The 23139-nt window shown below is 34.8% G+C and overlaps 1 protein-coding gene across 3 annotated transcripts in view; it reads right to left on the bottom strand.

Annotated features, from left to right (window-relative positions):
- Positions 1 to 23139, bottom strand: part of LOC141132486 (protocadherin gamma-A4-like) — a 489967-nt gene that overhangs the window by 448087 nt on the left and 18741 nt on the right. The window contains exons 1-3 of one of the 3 annotated variants that reach the window (XM_073620934.1): positions 9787 to 10006; positions 2043 to 4694; positions 629 to 1601 (exon numbers count right to left, since the gene is read on the bottom strand). The exons of 1 other annotated variant lie outside the window; for it this stretch is intronic. In XM_073620934.1, coding sequence (XP_073477035.1) covers positions 1599 to 1601; positions 2043 to 4475 — 2436 coding nt within the window. In that variant the 5' untranslated portion in view covers positions 4476 to 4694; positions 9787 to 10006 and the 3' untranslated portion in view covers positions 629 to 1598. Of the gene's footprint in view, positions 1 to 628; positions 1602 to 2042; positions 4695 to 9786; positions 10007 to 23139 lie in introns of those variants that run through there. One more of the 3 variants, XM_073620913.1, reaches the window with a different exon arrangement.

Raw genomic sequence — 23139 nt, 5'->3', positions numbered from 1 at the left:
TCTTGGTCAAACAGTGGCACTCTGAGTCAAATTTTGTATGTTACAAGCACATTGTAAATGATAAAACAGTTTCTTTAAATGTGAAGAAAATAAAACTATTGAAAATCTATAAATATTTTATAAGTATTTCATGTTTAAAACCTAAATGTGTATTATTTGATCATTATATTCCAAGTAGAAGACATTTATTTACAAAAAACATACCAGATAATTGAAGCTAAACTTGGAATTGAAACACCCGAGAAATCATTACTTTTAAACAGTTTATGAATCATTTTAATATACTGTATGTATAGTACTGTATAATGTATATTACATATTACGTATTCTATTCTATATATATACATATTACTAATTCTATAATGAATATTTAATGTTGTATTTTATGAACAGGTTGAAAAGTATGAAAACATTTCAGCAATAATGCAAACTCACACATTACTTGATACCTACTAACATGGTGAAGCTATTTTTTTCTTCGCATTTGCCTTTTAGGTTGAAAACCTAAAGTATATGTCTGGGACATAGAAACAAAATTTAAAATTTCCATTAAAATGATAAATAAAGAAACAAATATAGATACAAATACTACTTACTGTTCAGTAGTGTTTACTTATACACTACCACTACAAATATTGCCCCATAATTAAGTTGAAAGATTAGTAGTAAGGCCTACTAAGAATAATGGCCAAGCAGTAAGTTACTGTCTCTTAACTCTAGGCTTGTGTTTCAGGCAAAAAGGCAAATGAGAAAAAGGTAAATTCTAAAATAAGTCTTCTATTTTTACAAATGTACGTGCAGCCATGATATACAAAAAAATACAGAACAGCATTAATGTTAGAGATGAAGCAAGGTAGAAATTATGTAGCATAGAGTGGGAGGTAGTTGCCAGGATAGTTATGAATTTTAGCTTTATGGTAGCACATGACAAGCAGAAAGGTTATCATTTTGGATTTAATTGCACACAAAACTAGAAACCAGTATATTGAATGGTATAGAGTTCTAAAGATAGTGAAATGTTTAAAATAAATACAAGCTGAATTTTATGTAATGAACTACTTTTATGAGCAGAAGACCAGTTAGTGGGCTGCTATTGTAGTCAAGGTGATGTAAGCTGTAGGGGTGGAACCAACATTACATATTTGTTTAGCACTGTAAAACTTTCTGTGTGATTTCTAGCTAAGAGCTGCTTAATGTCTATTTCAATATCAGCTGTAATATTTGATATAATAGAATCTTTTCTCATTTCTTCTGCAATGAAATAATGTATTTGACCTAAGACTGAATGACACAGCCAGAAAAATAAAAGAGGAAATATTAATATAATACCTTGTATGTCTGTGCATGCTATCTAATCTCAGACATTCTTCTGTAATCCATAAAAGAGGAGATCCTAAATAAATAGGGTTTTTAAGTATAAAAAAGAATTATGCTCTTTTCTGAGTAGAGAGAATCCAGAAAATGGTCTTGTTGTTTTCTTCCAGATCTGCAGAATGTGTGGGAATACCAGAGGAGCTCCAGTGCTGTGATCATTTCTTTATGGTCTTATAGCGGTGTTCAGAGGTCAAAGTTAGGAACTGCATTTCTTAGAATGTTATTCACTTTAAAAAAAAAATGTTCAATTCATTCTGCATCAAAATTGCTATAGGTTTATTCACAAAACTTTAACACAAACATAAGACTCTTTAATAGAGTCATGTGATTGTAATTTTTGTAAATCTCATTGGACTCAGCAGAAAATAACTGTCACAAAAGGTATAGTTAACCTGGCATTTTAGCTTTGTAAACTGAGCCTCAACTGTAGAATATCCTGAAAAGTAGCTTGTGTTTAATAAAACAAAATAAAAGCAGTGAGCACAATATAAATATAGCATTGCTTTAACCGACACATACAACGATAAACTAAACTAAATTCAAGGCTGGTCAGCATTACGATTATTTTTTATGTCATGCATAAATTATTTTACAATTTGGCAGCAGTAATCAATTTTTAAAAGCTAAAATTCAATATTAAATAAAGACTGATCAAAAAAAAAACTCACCTGCTCAATACTCTTGGTAGATAATGGTTCTTTTATATTTTCACTGCCAAGTCCTGAATCATCAGTGTCAATTAAAATTTCCACAGGGACACTTTGATTTGGTGGAACATAAGTAAAGTCATTGTCTGCTGAATCCAAAGTCACACAGAAGTTGTATGGGTAGGGGAGTGATAATGTTCCATCACTATACATGGAGAGCACTCTGGGATCCATGGGAGGATACAAACTTGTACTAAAAGAGGTTGTTGGGGATTTCGAAGCTCTGCACTTTGAAATTATAAACACCATAATAGTTACAATAAATAACAATGAAATAAGTGCCAAGGCAACCAATAAGTATAACTGCAGATTTGAATCAGAATTCCCATCGTTATTGTAACTGTTAATTTTAGGAACCACTTGTTGAAAACTGTCTGCAATAACAAGATTTAAGGTGGTAGTAGTTGAGAGAGAGGGGACTCCATTGTCCTTCACAATCACCACAACTTTGTGATCCAATAGATCCTTTCCTTGAAAGAGCCGTGATGTCCTGATTTCTCCAGTATGTTCATTAATGATAAAGTAAAATGGTTCAGAGACTTGCATGAAATTATAAGACAGCCAAGCATTATGTCCAGAGTCTTCATCCACTGCAACCACCTTTGTTATTAAAGACCCAGTTTCAGAGGTAAAAGGAACCATTTCAAACAAAGCTAAACCATTTTCTGGTGAAGGGTATAGGATTTTTGGTGCATTGTCATTTTGATCTACTATTCGGATAAGCAATGTGGTATTGCTGGTCAGGGATGGTGACCCATTATCTCTAGCAGTAACTTGTAATACAAGCTCTTTGTTTTGCTCATAATCAAATGATCTTTGTGCATAAATAACTCCACTATCTATATTAATGGACAGATAAGTGGATACTGAGAGATGTTCTGTATTTGTATTACAAATTGAATACATTATTTTAGCATTATCTCCAGCATCTGGATCTGAAGCTTTTACACTATATATTGAGGCTCCTGGTAAATTGTTTTCTGACACATAAGCAACATAAATGGATTTCATAAATAATGGTGGATTGTCGTTAGTATCTGATATCTCCAACTTGATAATTCTCCTGGTGGAACGTGGAGGAGATCCTCTGTCAGTAGCAACAATCGTTATGTTGTAGCTAGATATTTTTTCTCTATCCATAGATTTTGAAGTGACTATCTTATAGAATCTGTTAGTTGACAGAATTAACTCAAATTGTACATTCTCTGTAATCTGACAATCAATTTCCCCATTTTCCCCAGAATCTTGATCGTGAACACTGATTACAGCAACCACTGTACCAGGTTCAGAATCTTCAGGAATTGATGATGATAATGAAGTAATTATTATCTCAGGATCATTATCGTTGTCATCTACAACTTCTACTAATACCTTAGCATGGGCAACCAGGCCTCCTCCATCTTTGGCTTGTACAGACAGTTCATAATCGATAACCTCCTCAAAGTCAAATTTTTTGCTTGTTTTAATTTCTCCATTTGTTGAGCTAATGCTAAACATACCGGTATAATGAATGTTTTCTGAGCTTTTACTAAATGAGTATGTGATCTCTGCATTGACACCTTCATCCTTGTCTGTGGCCTCCACTATAATTACAGTTGAGTTAATAGAAGCATTTTCATTGACACTGACTTTATACACATTTTGTGTAAATATAGGAACATTGTCATTGGCATCAGCAATAATTACTCTGATTAGGGCTGTACCAGATCTAATAGGATTTCCTCCATCCAATGCTGTTAGAATTAATTCATGATTACTTTGTGTCTCTCTATCTAAAGCTTTCTCTAATAAAAGCTCTGGAAATGTACTCCCATCATCTCTGTTTGTCTCAGTCAGAGTAAAATATTGATTATCACTGAGCTTGTATGTCTGTATGGAATTAATACCAATATCTGGATCTTCTGCACTTTGTAAAGCAAATCTGGCTCCCGGTAATGTAAACTCAACAATTTCTACAGTAATTGTGTCATGAAAAAAAACTGGAGCATTATCATTTATATCCTGAATTTCTATATTAATATTGAAAAAATAGAAGGGATTCTCAACCATTGCATTCAATTTTAAGGAGCAGGTAGCTACTTTCCTACACAGTGTCTCTCTGTCTATCCTGTCCCTTACATATAGATTACCATTACCTATGTTCACATAAAAATATTTCTCTGAAATATGAGACACAATCTGCAGTTTTCTTGATGAGAGATTGTTAGTGTCTAATCTAAGGTCATTTGCAATATTTGCTATAACAAAGTCTTTTCTCAGTTCTTCTACAATGGAATATTGAATCTGACCAGTGACTGAATTACACAGCCAGGGAAATAAGAATGGAAATATTACTTGCCATCTGATTCCTTTGTTTATCTGCAGATGTTCTTTCAATTCAGGCATTTTCAGCATTAAATCTTCTCCAAAGTCCTTTTGGAAAATATATTCCAGTGAAAAAATTAGGTAGTATAGTCCTCTGTTCAAGCTAATACCAGAAAAGGCTTTGTGTTTTGCCTAAAATGGATCCAGAAAATGGCTGAGTTCTTTCTTGCAGACCTGCAGCATGAAAAACACTAGTAGCTCTCCAGTTCTGTACATTTCTTGATTAAACAGCGGCGCTCTGAGGCCAAACTGGAAAATTGCAGCATTAAGGAAATACTTTTTAAACAATTACTTTTGAATCATTTAAATGTATGTATACATTTGTTTTATGCAGAAACACATGACATATTGAGTATTTAATATTCCATGCTATGAACACAGTCTAAGAAAAGCTTAAAATACAAATGGAGCAATACTGTGAATTTAAAAAATATTTTATAAGTATTGATGTTCATGTCTTTTTAAAGGGGACATTTTCTTTATCGGTCAAAATCAAAATGTAATTGTTTATTATATGATATATGATTGTATAACTGTATGTTATGAGTGGAACAAAACATTATTAATATTGTAACTTTAAGACATTTAATGACAATTACCAATTAATCATGGCATTACATCCTCTCCTAAGTTAAAAGTTACCTGAAGACATTTAACTAAAAGAATTGGAAGTTTAGCTTACAGCAATTCCAGTCAATTTCACTTAACAAACTGACATTAAACATTGACCTTGCTAAGTTGTGATGCACGTGTGATTTGTGAAAATGTTCATTATTATTACATCAAGCTGTTATTTTTAACTTATTAGCTCTCATTGCAGGAATTAACAGCAGTTAGACCTGGTTCATACTTGTGTGGTTCTACAAGTCATGTTTTACATTGGGCACAGCAGGCCATTCATTTGAATGGGCTGCTGTGCCTCCTGAAAAAGCAGGGAAAAGGTCCCTGCTCCATTTTTTGAATCACAGCATGTGCAGAAACTGCAAGTGCAGCATAGTTCCCAGTAGGGGAAGCAGCTGCTGCGATTTCCAGTGCATGTGGGTGCCATTAGGATTAATGACATGTGCACGTATCTCCTGCATTTTTCTGTGTAGGTAGTTGTGGCTGCAGGGACAGGTATGGACCTGCAGGGGGAACCACCCGCACAAGTGAACCACAGCCTTCATGGAAACTGCAATTGCAGTGCTGTCCCCAGTGCAGGAAGTGGCTGCTGCAATTTCCAGTGCATGTGGTGCCATTAGAATTAATGGCACTCGCACGCATCTCCTGCACTTTTCTGTATGGGTAGTTGTGGCTGCGTGAACAGATGCTGACCCTCAGGGGGACCCACTCACACAAGTGTGAACCAAGCCTTATGAAAAGTAACTAACTATAAATGTGTGATTAAACCATTTGTGAAGTGTTTGCACTATGGTAGAATCCAGCTTACAATAATCTCCAAAGACATGCTGGTAGGTTAATTGGCTTCTGTCCAAAATTGGCCCTAGTATATGAATGTGAGTTGGGGAACTTGGATTGTGGGTTCCTTGAGGGTAGGGGCCAATATGAGTGTGCAATGTATGTGTGGAGTGCTGTGTAAATTGGCGCTATATGGGTACGTTAAATAAATAATAATATAATAGATGAGCATCTTAATGAGACACAATGTACAGGGATAGGGAAAATTGTAGACACGCACCCACACTCACTCAGGTTGAACTGGATGGACTGGTGTCTTTATTCAACTTTACTAACAATGTAACAATGCAACCTTTACAATAACCTTTAAATTACCCCTTTTCATTAATATCTGGTTTTCACTAGCTTTGACTATTACTAACAAACAAATTTTCTTCTCCAAAATAAAAAATATGTAAGCATATACAAAACATGTAACTAAATTGGCTTATACTTTCATTATAATTAATACATTAATTTATTCATTATATGAAACATTTAGAAAGTTGCATAATTATTTGTGATCTTGAAAAAAAAGGAAATGAGAATAGTTATAGATGAAAAGTATGCTGAGCCATGGTGAGTAGAAAAATGCATACTAATAAAAAAATATTGTTTATTGATATCAATGTCTCAAAATGTTGTAAAATGATTAGTATATTTCAATATTAAGATAAGGTAGGCAAATTCCAATCTATTTCCTTATTTATTCTTTCAAACCTTAACAGAAATGAGAAAAGATGCATACAATTGATGGAAATACTAAAATATATCTTCTATTAGTAAAAAAAAATGGTTATGATACTTATAAGGAGAATGTGATTGAAAATACACATCATATTCTAATTCTGATTATTTTTAAAATTTACATAGTGGTAAACATTTTTAAGCCGTTTGCACTAGTGTAAAAAACATTTAAATTTTTAATGTAACATAACATACTATGAAACAAAAGGTGGAGGGTCCTACTTGCAAATAGTTACAAAAGCAAAATTGGGTAACAAATTGGGCAACTGAGGTATAGAGAACAATATGTATTTGTACAAATGTCCAGCCACATAAAGTACATGGTATATTAAAGAAAATATACAGTGATAACGCCTGCATATGTCTTAACTTGCTCCTGATTTGGACTACAAACACCTTCCCCTCTCCTTATCACCAATAACATAATGGAATGTGTTTTTGTGTTATGTTACAAAGGAGAACATGGAAGGCTGATGATAATGGTTATTATTTCAGTTGTTGTTCAGGGCTGGTTATTTATTGTTTTAATATCTGGAAACAAAGAGTTTAGCTGCATCCAGTACTTGTGGTACTCTGATGCTTTTATATTTCCTAATCTAACACTATAAAAACGGTGATATCTTCAAAGACTTTTAGGGCTATCAGCACACATAAAGAGTTAGAAGCAATATAAAGTGATTTTATTACAGACTGAGCAGTTTTCTTAAAGTTCTTTTTAGAAACAAAAAATGTGTCTTAGACTCGCCATACATTATACATTTTTTTCATTTAACCAGAAGGTTTAAAATGTGTGGATGGGGGAATCCTTCAACTATGGCATTGTATTTTGACAGCGGGGAGCCTTCCCACCCTCAGCATACAATGATCAGTGTTGCTGGCTATAGCTGGCAGCACTGATCACTTGGGAAAAACCCAACAGGCTGGCTGTACACAAGTTGATCGATAGATTGTGACTTTTGCACAACCAGCTGGCCCACACATGGATCGAAATTTGGCTGGTCCCTGCTGCTATTTTAATGGATTTATCCTATTCTTGTAATGTATGTACAGTGGAAGTTCTTCAGTTGACAAAAGGGTAAACGTTTTCACACTTAAATGGGCTCAATTGCTGAAATGAAACAAATGTCACATCAAAAAATATGACAGTAAAATATATTTAGACTTCAGAGATAAGTTAGTCGAAAAAGCCAAACATCTGATCCATTAAGCCCGAAAGGTGTTGCATGATAATGTAACCAGCATGATAACTTTATGGAGGAATACAAAGCATGTCTCTCAAGCTAACACACAAATACACAGATAAAGCTTCATGGCATAAATGTAAATTACATGCTGTGCAGAAAGAGACTTACCTGGTCAAAATTATTACTAGTCAATGGTCCTGAATCATCTGTGTCAATAAAATTTTCCACGGGGACATTTTGAGTTGGTGAAACATAAGTAAAGCCATTGTCTGCTGAATCAAAACTCACACATAAGTTATATGGGTAGGGGAGTGATAATGTTCCACCACTATACATGGAGAGAACTCTGGGATCCATGGGAGGATACAAACTTGTGTTAAAAAAAGGTGCTGGGGATTTTAAAGCTCTGCACTTTGATATGGTAAACACCATAATAGTTACAACAAATAACAAGGAAATCAGTGCCAAGGCAACCACTAAGTATAACTGCAGATTTGAATCAGAATTTTCTCCATTAGTGTGACTGTTAATCTTAGGAACCACTTCTTGAAACTTGCCTCCAATAACAATACTTAACGTGGTAGTAGCTGAAAGAGGGGACTCCATTGTCCTTCACCGTCACCACAACTTTATGATTCAGTATATCCTTTCCTTGAAAGACTTGTGATGTCCTGATTTCTCCAGTGTGTTCATTAATGATAAAATAAAAAGGTTTAGAGGCTGAAAGTGGATGTAAACCCAATGTCATCCTTTCTAAACTACTGCCATAGGGGTTATCTATAAGGATATACATGCCTCCTGCATGTAACTTTACCTGTCAAATGTCTCCCCTCTGTCTGTTATGAGAACCGAAATACTGCAGATTCTGTGGGCGAGTCTGTTGCCTGGAGCTCGGTGGGTGGAGTCGTGATGTCAGTAGACTCCCCACCCACCTCTACACTCCCCTTGTCAATATGCATTTTCTCCTGTGTATTTCTTACACTGAACTTCTGATATGATCTCTAACATCCAGTGAAAAGACAGGAAAGTAACCACATGACTTCAGCATGCCAAATCATGCTGAGGTGTGGAACAGCCAATCCCTGCAGAGCTGCTGAAGAAAGGAGTGGGGGTGGGAATTAAAAAACAATGCATGTCTTAGGCTAGTGCATGAGATATGTAAATCACCTGTTTTTCTCTGTTTGTCAAGTTTTATCTCACTGAACAATAAAAGAGGATTGCTCAGAGCTGGATTAACTCTTTGTGGCAAGACTGGGCTCAAATGATAGGAAATCTTATACTCTACATTATGACATCAACAACAACAAAAGAAAAATGTGGGTTTACATCCACTTTAAAATGATAAGATAGCCAAGTATTATGTCCAGAGTCTTCATCCACTGCCACCACTTTTGTTATTAAAGACCCAGGTTCAGAGTTGAAAGGGACCATCTCAAACATAGCTAAGCCATTTTCTGGTGAAGGATATAGGATGTTTGGTCCATTGTCATTTTGATCTACTATTCGGATAAGCAATGTGGCATTGCTGCTTAAGGATGGTGACCCATTATCTGTAGCAATAACTTCCAACAAAAATAATATATTTTTTTCATAATCAATAGATCTCTGAGCATAAAGAACTCCAGTTTCCCCCAAGATATGTGGCTATTGGGACATTTTCTTCATTTGGATTAAAAATTGAATATATTATGTTAGCATTGTCACCAATACCAAGATCTAAAGCTTTTACACTGTATATTGAGGCACCTGGTAAGTAATTTTTTGACACTAAAGCCACATAACTGGATTTAATAAATACCGGTGGATTATTTGTGTCTGATATCTCTAATTCGATGATTCTTTTGCTACAAAGTGGAGGAGATCCTCTGTCAGTAGCTACAATAGAAATGTTATAGCTAGATATTTTTTTCTATCGGTTTTGTAGTTACTATTTTAAAGAATCTGATAAGCGAAGGAATTAACTTAAAAGGTACCTTTTCTGTAATTTGGCATTCAACTTCCCCATTTTCTCTAGAATTTTGATCATGGACCCTTATTATAGCAATCACTGTTCCAGGTTCAAAATCTTCAGGAATAGAAGTAGACAATGAGGTAATGATTATTTCAGGAGTATTATCATTGTCATCTTTTACTTCAATGAATACATTGGCATGGGCAACAAGGCTTCCGCCATCTTTGGCTTGTATGGTTAATTCATAATTCTTGTTTTTCTCAAAATCTAATTCGTTGTTTATTTTAATTTCTCCATTTGTAGAATTTATGGTAAACATACCTGTATAATGAGTGCTTTCTGAGGTTTTAGTAAATGTGTATGTGATTTTTGCATTGTGCTCTGTCTGTCATCTCTGTCTGTTGCCTCCACTGTAATTATAGTTGAATTAATAGGAGTACTTTCATTACCACTGACTTCATACAATTCTTGGGTAAATATGGGGGCATCATCATTTGCATCAGTAATAAGTACTTTAATTAGGGCTGTACCAGATTTAACAGGTTCCCTCCATGCAAAGCTGTTAGAATTAAATCATGAATATTCTGTGTTTCTAGATCTAAAGCTTTTTCTAATACAAGTTCTGGAAATGTTCTTCAGGTCTGCTTTTCTCAGACAATGTAAAATATTGGTTATCGCTGAGCTGGTATTTCTGTATGGAATGAATTCCAATATCTGGATCTTCTGTACTTTGTAAAGGAAATCTGGCTCCTGGCATTGTAAGCTCAACACTTTCTACAATAATTTTGTCTTGAAAAAACACTGGAGCATTATCATCGATATCTTGAATTTCTATATTTATATTTAAAAAATAAAAGGGATTTTCAACCATTACATCAAATATTAGAGAGCAGGTTGCTGCTGCACCACACAGCATCTCTCTGTCTATCCTCTCTTTCACACATAGATTACCATTACCTAGATTCACATAAAGATATTTTTCTGAAACATGGGACATAATCTGCAGTTTTCTAGATGATAGCTTGTTAATATCTAATCCTAGATTAGATATATTCTTCTGCAATATTTCTTATAACAGAGTCTTTTTTCATTTCTTCTACAATAGAGTAATGAATCTGACCAGAGATTGAATAACACAGCCAGGAAAATAGGAAAGAAAATTTTACTTGCCAGCTAATTCCTTTGTATGTCTGTACATGTTTTTCCAAGTAAGAAATTTCTGCAACCAAATCTTCTCCAATATGGCTTTGGAAAATATAATCCAATAAAGAAAGGGTGTACTAAATTAATGAGTCCAGGAAAACAACATTTTGTATTTTGTTAAGCAGGGATCCAGAAAATGTCTGTGTCCTTTCTTGCGGGGCTGCAGTATATACATATCTATAAAACACTAGTGGTTCTCTAGTGCTGTACATTTCTTGGTTAAACAGTGGCACTCTGAGGCCAAACTGGGGAATTGCAGCAGTGAATATTTTTTTTCTTTTAAACTAAATGCCATAATAAAAAATTAATTTTATGTGTTATGAATAAACAGTTAGGTGTAAGGCCTGGTTCCCACCTATGCAGTTTGCTTTTGATCCTTTTCTGCAGTGCTTTTTGTGGTGCATTTTGTGTTTTTGCACACACATTTTTTTTTCACGCTTTTTTTATGCATTTGCATTTTTTATGTTTTTTTTTAGGCAATTTGTTGTTGGGCAGATTAAAAAAACACAACACGCATCAAAAACACACTGCATGCTTTTTTTACAGTGTCTCCATTGAAGTCTTTTGAACCAAAAATACACTGTTTTGCACTTAGAAAGTCCTTGACCCTTTCCAAAAGCGCAGTGGCTGTAAAAAGAATAGATTTTATTTTTCTAATTTATTTATTTATTTCAGGTACTTATATAGCGCCGTCAATTTACTCAGCGCTTTACATATGCATTATACATTCACATCAGTCCCTACACCCTCAAGGAGCTTACAATCTAAGGTCCCTAACTCACATTCATACATACTAGGGCCAATTTGGACAGGATCCAAGTAACCTACCAGCATGTCTTTGGAGTGTGGGAGGAAACCGGAGTACCCGGAGGAAACCCACGCAGACACAGGGAGAACATGCAAACTCCAGGCAGGTAGTGTCGTGGTTGGGATTCGAACCAGCGACCCTTCTTACTGCTAGGCGAGAGTGCTACCCACTACACCACTGTGCCGCCACAAGTGTCCAATAGGAAACCATGTTAAATGGACATAGTGCGTTTCTGCAAAAACCACCAAAAAACACATAGGTGTGAACCAGGCCTTAATGCGTTTTTGATACATTTTGCATTTTTGGGAGGTGTCTATTGTCTTTTGGGAGAAACCAGCCAAAATGCAGCAGAAATGCATCAAAAACACAGTGCTTGCATTTTTTATGCTTTTCTGCTGCATTTCCATTGAAGTTTATGGAAACAAAAACTCAACCTGCTGTGGAAAAAAGTCCCTGACCCTTTCCACAAAATGCACCGGTAGTAAATGCACAGATGTGAATGTGACCCATAGGAAACCATGTTAAATGGACTGTAGTGCGTTTCTGCAAAACTGAAAACACACTGAAAAATGCATAGGTGTGAACCAGTCCTTAAGCATGTTTCAGTAAGTACAAAGTTTAGCTAATTTACTATTTTTTTTATAAACATTGACATTGCTAACCTTTTTATTGAGGTAATTTTTACAATAAAACATAAATGTGTATTATATGATAAGTTGATATTTATGTTTTAGGTAAAAGTTAGACAGGAGATTATACATTTTCTAGCATTTAAGTACAAGTACCACATAACCCTGGCTTTGATTCTTCTCCTAGCATCCTTACATTTGATAATATAAAAGAAGGGTATATTTCTGAAAATACAATATTTAAGGAAAAGTAGTAAGGTTTTTTTAAGGTTAAAGTAGTAACATTTACCTTTGATCTGGAACACATAGGCATCATTCCAACTAATCTAGTTTATTGTCTTATGGTACACATTTGAACAAATGAAGCATCACAAAAGATTTAGCCCAAACGGTTTTACAGCTATAATGATTGTGTTATTTGTCATAATAAGCCATGTGAATAGTATATTTACTCTCATTATTATTTATTGCAGAAAATGATAGCACTTATGATAAGTACCTACCCAATCACAAAGTCTTTATTTGTACTTTTGTAGGTATTTGATTTCATATTACAAAATGTTATCAAAATACAAATTACCTTTAAATGATTCCATTTTATTCATTTCTAGTGTTTACTAGCTTAAATTTTAGGTTGGCCCTAATAGAAAACCAAGTCTCAATGGTATTAAAAAAAAAAAAAAAATGGCCGTTCATATTATCAGTTGGATAGCCAAGCCTCATTTTCAAATCAACTTGGCCAAAAGGATGAATAGAAAGCCAGACCTCCGTTTGAACCAGAGGAGGAAACCAAGCCTCGTTTCCAAACTAACATGGCCAAAGTAGTAAATAAAAAACCTAGCCTCGATATTGAATCAGAAGAAAAAACCAAGCCTCATTGCCGAAAGAGAGATCCCTCAGCATCACCCCTGAACTAACATATATGTAACTGTATGGGATAAAAACAAAATATCTCACACTGACCATACATATAACGACAATAAAAAAGAGTGAATTAATTAAGGAAAACAAAAAATGGCATAATGTGCCTAACATGAGGCCAGAAAGTTAATGAAAAATATGTTAAAAATGTGTTTAATTGATAAGAATAAGAAAAGGGCCAACACAGTAAATACTTTATTGAACAACCAATATTAGTGCTACATTAGGAATGTACAAAAATTGTGAGAGAGTGAATTAACTTGCAAGGAGAAGGATGAAGTAGAGACATCAAGCATTATTGATAAATGCATTGTTTAATTGGGTATGTTTTACCTGTGGCAGTGGAAGATGTGGAACATGTACCTTCTCTTGGATCACATGTGTTGCATACAGCAGCATTCTTTGAATCCTCCAATCAGGCTGAGCTCAATATACATTTGCTAGGTACAGTGACCAATTAGGGAGCATTATATTAGTCACAGTACAGAAAGGAGAAGGGGGTATAATGCTTTTTTGTGTTGGTAAACACAGCAGTCAGCATGACCAGACCTGAAGTTGAGAGGTAAGCTGACTCCATACTAGTATTGTACATTGTATTGTAAGTATAGTTTTGTGTGTAATTTGTAAATATCATATAAGCCAGGGGACTTATACTGTACATTGTGTTATAAATACTGTTTAGTGTGTATATATTATGTAACCCTATCAATAAACGTGTATTGCAGATGGAACTACCTCTTTCGTGTAAGGACTCTCAGATAGAGCCGTGTTTATGTAAATACTCCTACAATGATTGAAGTGTATGCACATATACACGTAACATAGTTAACAAGGTTTTACATAAATAATTAAAAGCTGACAAATGATTTTTCTCAACCCTCCAACCCTCTACTGGCTAGATCACCAGCTGAAATAAAAGAAAGAAAGCTTAAAAAAAGTAATGCAGCCACCACATAACAGAATCGGTAAGCTGCAATATAATAAATGTTTGGTTTTAGGTTTAATATTGCTTTAAAGATAATATGATAATATGATAATATGATAATATGATCCACACCTATATATATATATATATATATATATATATATATATATATATATATATATTATATGTATATGTATATATATTACCTTATCTATTATATATTATATATACCTATTTTGTTACATTACAGCCTTTAGTTCAATGTTTTTTTAATCTGAATTATATGTAAAGGATTAGAACACTATAGTCTAAGTTGGTGAAGTAAAATTAGAAAAATATATACATAAAACTATTTTTCAGAAATAAAAAAATGATAATTGGCATGTGCATATGTATTCATCCCCTTTGTTATGAAGCCCATAAAAAGCTCTAGTGCAACTAATTACCTTTATAAGTCACATAATTAGTGAATTGATGTCCACTAGGGATGAGCCGAACACCCCCCTGTTCAGTTCGCACCAGAACATGTGAACAGGAAAAAAGTTTGTTCGAACACCGTTAAAGTCTATGGGACACGAACATGAATAATCAAAAGTGCTAATTTTAAAGGCTTATATGCAAGTTATTGTCATAAAAAGTGTTTGGGGACCTGGGTCCTGCCCCAGGGGACATGGATCAATGCAAAAAAAAGTTTTAAAAACAGGCGTTTTTTCAGGAGCAGTGCTTTTAATAATGCTTAAAGTCAAACAATAATAGTGTAATATCCCTTTAAATTTTGTACCTGGGGGGTGTCTATAGTATGCCTGTAAAGGGGCGCATGTTTCCAGTGTTTAGAACAGTCTCACAGCAAAATGACATTTGGAAGGAAAAAAGCCATTTAAAGCTACTCGCGGCTATTGCATTGCCGGTCCGACAATACACATAAAAGTTCATTGATAAAAACGGCATGGGAATTCCCCACAGGGGAACCCCGAACCAAATTAAAAAAAAATGACGTGGGGGTCCCCCTAAATTCCATACTAGGCCCTTCAGGTCTGGTATGGATATTAAGGGGACCCCCACATCATTTTTTTTTTAATTTTGGCAGGGGTTCCCCTTAATATCCATACCAGACCTGAAGGGCCTGGTATGGAATTTAGGGGGACCCCCACGTCATTTTTTTTTAAATTTTGGTTCGGGGTTCCCCTGTGGGGAATTCCCATGACGTTTTTATCAATGAACTTCTATGTGTATTGTCGGACCGGCAATGCAATAGCCACGAGTAGTTTTAAATGGCTTTTTTCCTTCCAAATGTCATTTTGCTGTCAGACTGTTCTAAACATGGGAAACAGGCATACTATAGACACCCCCCAGGTACGAAATTTAAAGGGAAATTACACTTTTATTGTTTGACTTTAAGCATTATTAAAATCACTGCTCCTGAAAAAATGGCCGTTTTTAAAACTTTTTTGCATTGATCCATGTCCCCTGGGGCAGGACCCAGGTCCCCAAACACTTTTTATGACAATAACTTGCATATAAGCCTTTAAAATTAGCACTTTTGATTTCTCCCATAGACTTTTAAAGGGTGTTCCGCGGCATTCGAATTTGCCGCGAACACCCCAAATTGTTCGCTGTTCGGCGAACTTGCGAACAGCCAATGTTCGAGTCGAACATGAGTTCGACTCGAACTGGAAGCTCATCCCTAATGTCCACCTGTGTGCAATCTAAGTGTCACATGATCTGATCTGTCATTACAAATACACACCTTTTTGAAAGGCCCCAGAGGCTGCAACACCTAAGCAAGAGGCACCACTAAACAAACGCTGCCATGAAGACCAAGGAACTCTCCAAACAAGTAAGGGACAATGTTGTTGAGAAGTAAAAGTCAGGGTTAGGTTATAAAAAAAAATCCAAATCTTTGATGATCCCTAGGAGCACCATCAAATCTATCATAACCAAATGTAAAGAACATGGCACAACAGCAAACCTGCCAAGAGATGGCCACACACCAAAACTCACAAGGAGGGCATTAATCAGAGAGGCAGCACAGAGACCTAATGTAACCCTGGAGGAGCCGCAGAGTTCCACAGCAGAGACTGGAGTATCTGTACATAGGACGACAATAAGCCATACGCTCCATAGAGTTGGGCTTTATGGTAGAGTGGCCAGAAGAAAGCCATTACTTTCAGCAAAAAACAAAATGGCACATTTTAAGTTTGCGAAAAGACATGTGCGAGACTCCCAAAATGTATGGAGGAAAGTGCTCTGGTCTGATGAGACTAAAATTGAACTTTTTGTCCATCAAAGAAAACGCTATGTCTGGCCCAAACCCAAAACATCACATCACCCAAAGAACACCATCCCCAGTGAAAGATGGTGGTGGCAGCTGTGCTGTGGGGATGTTTTTCATCAGTCGGGACTGGGAAACTGGTCAGAGTTGAGGGAAAGATGGATGGTGCTAAATACAGGGATATTCTTGAGCAAAACCTGTACCACTCTGTGTGTGATTTGAGGCTAGGACGGAGGTTCACCTTCCAGCAGGACAATGGCCCCAAACACACTGCTAAAGCAACACTTGAGTGGTTTAAGGGGAAAAATGTAAATGTGTTGGAATGGCCTAGTCAAAGTCCAGATCTCAATCCAATAGAAAATCTGTGGTCAGACTTAAAGATTGCTATTCACAAGTGCAAACCATCCAACTTGAAGGAGCTAGAGCAATTTTGCAAGGAGGAATGGGCAAAAATCCCAATGGTAAGATGTCGCAAGCTCATAGAGACTTATCCAAAGCGACTTGGAGCTGTGATAGCTGCAAAAGGTGGTTCTACAAAGTATTGACTTTAGCGGGGTGAATAGTTATGCACATTGACTTTTTCTGTTATTTTGTCCTATTTGTTGTTTGCTTTACAATAAAAAAAAAAATCATCAAAGTTGTGGGCATGTTCTGTAAATTAAATTATGCAAATCCTCAAACAATCCATTTTAATTCCAGGTTGTGAGGGAAAAAAACACGAAAAATGCCAAGGGGGTGAATACTTTTGCAAGGCACTGTAAATATCATAGCAAAGTAAGATTTTACATCCAAAACATATACTAGATCATATTAAACTAGACATCAGTTCAATATAAAGCTCTGCAAATTAAATACATAAATCTAATTTGCATCTCATATTGTTGCATCCTTCCAGCACATATATAAACCTATAATATATAAGTAATAATGTATAGTAACTAATAATAATAATAATTAATAATAATAATAATAATAATAATGAATAAAAAAACAATAGTCCCAATCACCACATGAAAACCACTAGAAATGAGCATGTTCTGTCAATTTTCTGAAATTGTTTTTTTACCAATAAGTTATTTAAAGAAGTGATTTATCTAAATTTGATCTTGGGATGCTTACTAATATATCTCCACTTCTGAATCCTCTGTTAACTATTTCTCTTACTTTCTTATGTGCACAAGTATATTGAAAATTCAGTCTTAGGAATGGCAATTTGTTCTGAGAAGCCTCCAAATCAAATGTATTATTGCTGGAACAAGTACCTTTGAGCCTGCAGGTACTGTCCAGTCAGTATTCCTTCAATCAGTGATTTGGGTTGAAAACTTTTTTGCAACCAATAAATTATTAGATGTAGTAAATTTTCTAAACAGCTGTGTGTTAATCCTTGCTGCATAATTTCATTTTCCAAATCTAGGAAAACTACCTTACTAGCATTAATAGTATAGGTAACTTTCAAATTATGAATGCTGGCATTGAGAATCTGAATAAATTCCCATCCCAAAAAAAAATCATAAACCATCAATGTATTTATGCCAATTAAGTACCTAGCACAGATACTCTGCCAAATTATCATCTGAAAAAATGTGACACTCCCTGCCCCAGTGATTCAATGAAACTGCTGGAGCACACTTGGTGCTCAATAGCAGGACCCTGTATCTGGAAATGGGAACAAGAAAAAAAAACACTTAATAGTAAGCAAGAATTCCAACATATCTAACACAAATTTGTTGTGTAATTTTTTGCTTGCATCCCTTTTCTATAAAAATAATTGTACAGCATCCAAGCCATTCTGGTGGGGTATACTAAAGTATAATAATCCGGTTACCAAAGCTGCCATCATAGACCCCCCAGATATTTTAATGTCATGTAACAATGTCAACAGATGAGTATTCCTTTAAATAAGAGAGCAAATGTATCACAAATAATTGAAGGATCTTGCATTCACAACTTATTTTTTGTCAAAATACCTTTCTTTAAATTTATTGGTCCCAGTATGATCTTTAAAAAACTACTGCAGCTTTATAAATAGTACCTTCTGTTGAAAAATAGCCTTTAGTCACTGCTCACTCATAACATGATCACTATTATCCTTATCTCCTCACAATGTCATCACAATCATCCTTATCTGTCTCTCTGACTTCCAATAACTCAACCAATTCATATTCTTGCTGTGATATGCCTGACCAATCCTTTAATAACCCTCCAAAGGGTAAGTGTACTTTTTTGCTTCAATGTATTTTCAAAAACAATTTCCAAGTGAATGAGTTGATGTCTTTTATTAAATCAAAACAACCGCTTTTGCTTTTGTGTAATAAGAAAATCAGTTTACCCGTATCTATAATTCTCTTATTTACCCCAAACCAATATGAAAAACAGTAAAACAGACAAGTGAAACTAATGCTTCAACTGAAAAAGCTTGGTTGACTACATGCTACATGCAATAATGTGAAATTGTATCAAATTGTGAGTACAAAATATATATATATATATATATATATATATATATATATATATATATATATATATAATGAAAAAATAAATAAACATGTAAAGATATCCATCAAGAAAAAAGTGTGTTTCAAAAGAAATGTTCAGAATCAACCAGGTAAAATTCAATATTCACTCGATGTGTTCTGCTTCAAATAGCTATATAAAACAGAGATCAATCAGCGCAAACACACTATAAAAGCACAAACAGATGCAAGCTGAACACTATAGGAAATCACACAAGCCTAAAAATAATTTGTAAAACAATGGTAAGTGCAGCACAAAAAAAAGGAAGAAAGAAAGAAACAAGTCCAATCCCGATGAAATGGAACTCCAGTAACCTGATAGATGGATTTCGAAGATTCCTTTGTGAAGAAAGATGGAAATTCTTCCAAAGATAGGTGACAATATTCTCCACCACATAAGCCAAAATATGCTTACCAGAAATGGTGGACCTCCTAATTACAGAAGGTCAAAAGCGCGTCCATCCCCACAGGGATGATGTAAACCTCCAGCAGGGCTTGGGCGATCCTCAATCCGAACACCTGGAGCTCCTGTCCAGCAGTGAGGTCCAGCAGAAATTCAGAAACCGGTAATAATATGTGGTATAAGGATCGTTCAGCCTGCCTGTATTCTCCACAGAGCCCACTTCATCATTCTTCTCCTCTATCGTTCTGATTCAGCTCACAGCGTGTGATGAGGGAAGCTGCTAGCTGAATCAGACTGATAGAAAACAATGGTAAGTGCAATCATGTACCACACAGACAGTACTTGCCAGATATTCCTACAGCTGCTTTAATGTTGCTGTAGGCCTCTTGCCAGCCTCCCTGACCAGTTTTCTTCTTATCTTTTCATCAATCTTGGAGGGACGTCCAGTTCTTGGTAATGTCACTGTTGTGCCATATTTTCTCCACTTGATGATGACTGTCTTCACTGTGTTCCATGGTATATCTATTGTCTTGGAAATTCTTTTGTATCCTTCTCCTGACTGATACCTTTTAACAATGAGATCACTCTGATGTTTTGGAAGCTCTCTGCTGACCATGGTTTTTGCTGTAGGATGCGACTAATAAAATGTCAGAAAAGACTAGCTGAACTTTATTTGGGGTTAATCAGAGGCACTTTAAATGATGGCAGGTGTGTACTGACTCCTATTTAACATGAGCTCAAATGTGCTTGCTTAATTCTGAACACAGGTACATCCCCAGTTATTAGAGGGTGCGCACACTTGTGCTCCCACATTATTTTAGTTTTTTTTTTTTTTACTTCTTCCCCCCTAAAAGATTTCAGTTTGTTTTTCAATTGAGTTGTACAGTTTATAGGTCACATTAAAGGTGGAAAAAGTTCAGAAATTATTTATCTTTGTCTCTTTTTTTTACATCACGGAAACCTGACATTTTAACAGGCGTGTGTAGACTTTTTATCCACTGCATATATCATTTATTTTATGAGAAGCACACATATATCTTTTACTACACAATAATGTGAAATTACATAAAAAAAAGTTACTGAAAAAACTACAATATATAAATATAATATCACAAGCACAAAAATGAAGACATTGTTCTTATTTTCATAAAAGCAATAATACAAATGATAACCTTTAGGCAGTTCTACCAAAATGTATAGCAGATAAAATCCAGCAATGTTTCACAGAATATCTGACTGCAACACCAACTTTAATGTATAATAAATAAATAGGCAAGTAAACTAAATAATGGTATAAGGCAATTAACTTACTTCCTTCTACTTGAAATAAATGTCTAGTGGTACAATACTTTAGTAAAAGAAGGTGATGTGGATTTTGAACTTCTGCACTTTGATATAATAAACACCATAACAGTTACAATAAATACCAAGGAAATCAGTGCTAAGACAACAGCTAAGTATATGACCCTAAAAATTATTGAGCACCACCAACCAGTGCTCAACAATCTCACCTTTGCCGCACAGATTTTAAAACCAGTGAATAATATGCCCTTATCTAGACTGCTGCTGCCTTTAAAGTAATAACAAATAATCTAAATAAATTCACCCCCTTGTGATAAGTAAATAGTGGCACTATATATACATAAATGAATTATTATCATACATAACTGTGTTCTAAGGTAATCCAAATAAACATTATTATCAAAAACTTAATAAGGAGAACAAATGATTACAGTAAAAATATGTATTTTTATAAATAGAAATATTTAAGATTATGGTGTTTGTTATGCTATAATTTTATCCCATTTTGGAGGTTATTTTAATTATTGTAATATATGTAATATTTGTAGATTTAGACGTAATTTTTTTAAATTTAGATCTCTTACTTGCAGGGATGTATAGCCTATTTTTTCATTATCTGGCTTACACAGAGGTCAGCCTTAAGTTAAGTATCATGCATAGTGCGGACAAGATGAGATTAAGTATATGGTTAATATAAATGTGTGTTCCATTTATGTAGTGGTGATGCTGGCCCATTGTTAGTGTTTATGCTGTGGTTTACACTTTCACTACTCGAGTTCATGTTTTAGCAGTGGAATTCTCCTAGAGTACGCTTTCGGTGGTGCCTGAATAGTTAATATTTAACATATAGTAATATATTTATTGGAGGTTGTTGTGCTGTACAGCCAATCCCTAGACAAAGTCATGATGAAATGTGTTGGGACATGGCTGTATGGCAATCAGAAGTGATGCAGCACGTTCTACTGAAAGTGGCGATCCAAGAGTGATGGTGGTGTGACAGATCAGCGGTCGGGTGAGACACTAAGTGTATTGGCCTGGCCAATTATATCCAGCCACACAGACACAATAGGGTCATAAAGATTTGTTGGCATGTTAGTGTAATGTGAGACAGATGGAAAATCAATAGTGCAATATTAAAAAAACACCATTTGAGTTTCTTTGTCTTTTTCCTTTTAGATGAGCTAAACTGTTATGCAGTTTTGAGAAGATTTGTCCATCAGGACTATTAAAAGTGCACTTATATGTGGACTTTATGGGTATTTTTTTTTTTACATTAGGACTACACTGGATGCATTTTATTTTCATTTTATTTTAATAATGTGTTATCCTTTAATACATTTTTGAAAATAATGTTTATTTGGATTACCTTAGAACACAGTTATGTATGATAATAAATGTATGATAAGAATTGATTTATGTCATATAGCACCACAATTTACTCTATCACAATTTATTTAAACCACTAAGTATAACTGCAAATTTGAATCAGGGTTTTCATCATTACTGTGACTGTTCATTTTAGGAACCACCTGTTGAAAACTGTCTGCAATAACCAGAACTAAGGTGGTAGTAGCTGAAAGAGAGGGAACTCCATTGTCCTTTACCACAGATTTATGATTCAGTATACCCTTTCCTTGAAAGATCTGTGATGTCCTGATTTTTTCAGTATGTTCATTAATTATAAAGTAAAATGATTCTGAGACTTGCATGAAATGGTAAGACAGCCAAGCATTTTGCCCAGAGTCTTCATCAATTGCTACCACTTTTGTTATTAATGATCCAGGTTTGAAGGAAAAAAAAGGAACCATCTCAAACATAGCTATGCCATTTTCTGATGGAGATTAAGGAAATGTTGGTGCATTGTCATTTTCATGTACTATTCGGATAAGCAATGTGACATTGCTGCTTAGAGAAGTAATAAATCATAATAAGGAAGATATTACTTACCATCTGATTCCTTGTTTGTCTGTAAATAGTATTACTTTTTTTCGGTATTTCCAGCATTTATAAGCCTGTATATCTTCTTCAACATCCTTTGGAAAAAATATAATCCAGAGAGGAAAACTATACTACACTATAATTATTTGCCCAAACAAAAACCTGAAAATGTTTTGTGTAATAATATGGAAAACACTAGTGGATCTCCAGTTCTGTGCATTTCTTGGTTAAACAGTGGCTCTCTGAGGCCAATGTAAGTAATTGCAGCACTGAGGAAATAATTTATTTTAAACAATTACCTTTAAATCATTTATGTATATGCTGACCAAATCTATAGATTATGAAATGTAATATTTCTCTTATATGATTTGGTAAATGAAAGTTCTTACCCAAAAGTGAAAGCTTCAACACAACAGAAATGTATTGGTAAATAGTATAAAGCTGAAACAAAAACAATCTAC

Source organism: Aquarana catesbeiana, linkage group LG03 (assembly GCF_042186555.1).
Source record: "Aquarana catesbeiana isolate 2022-GZ linkage group LG03, ASM4218655v1, whole genome shotgun sequence".
NCBI classification, from domain to species: domain Eukaryota; kingdom Metazoa; phylum Chordata; class Amphibia; order Anura; family Ranidae; genus Aquarana; species Aquarana catesbeiana.
The sequence above is the reverse complement of the archived record's forward strand: the minus strand, read 5'-3'. Positions and strand labels throughout refer to the sequence as shown.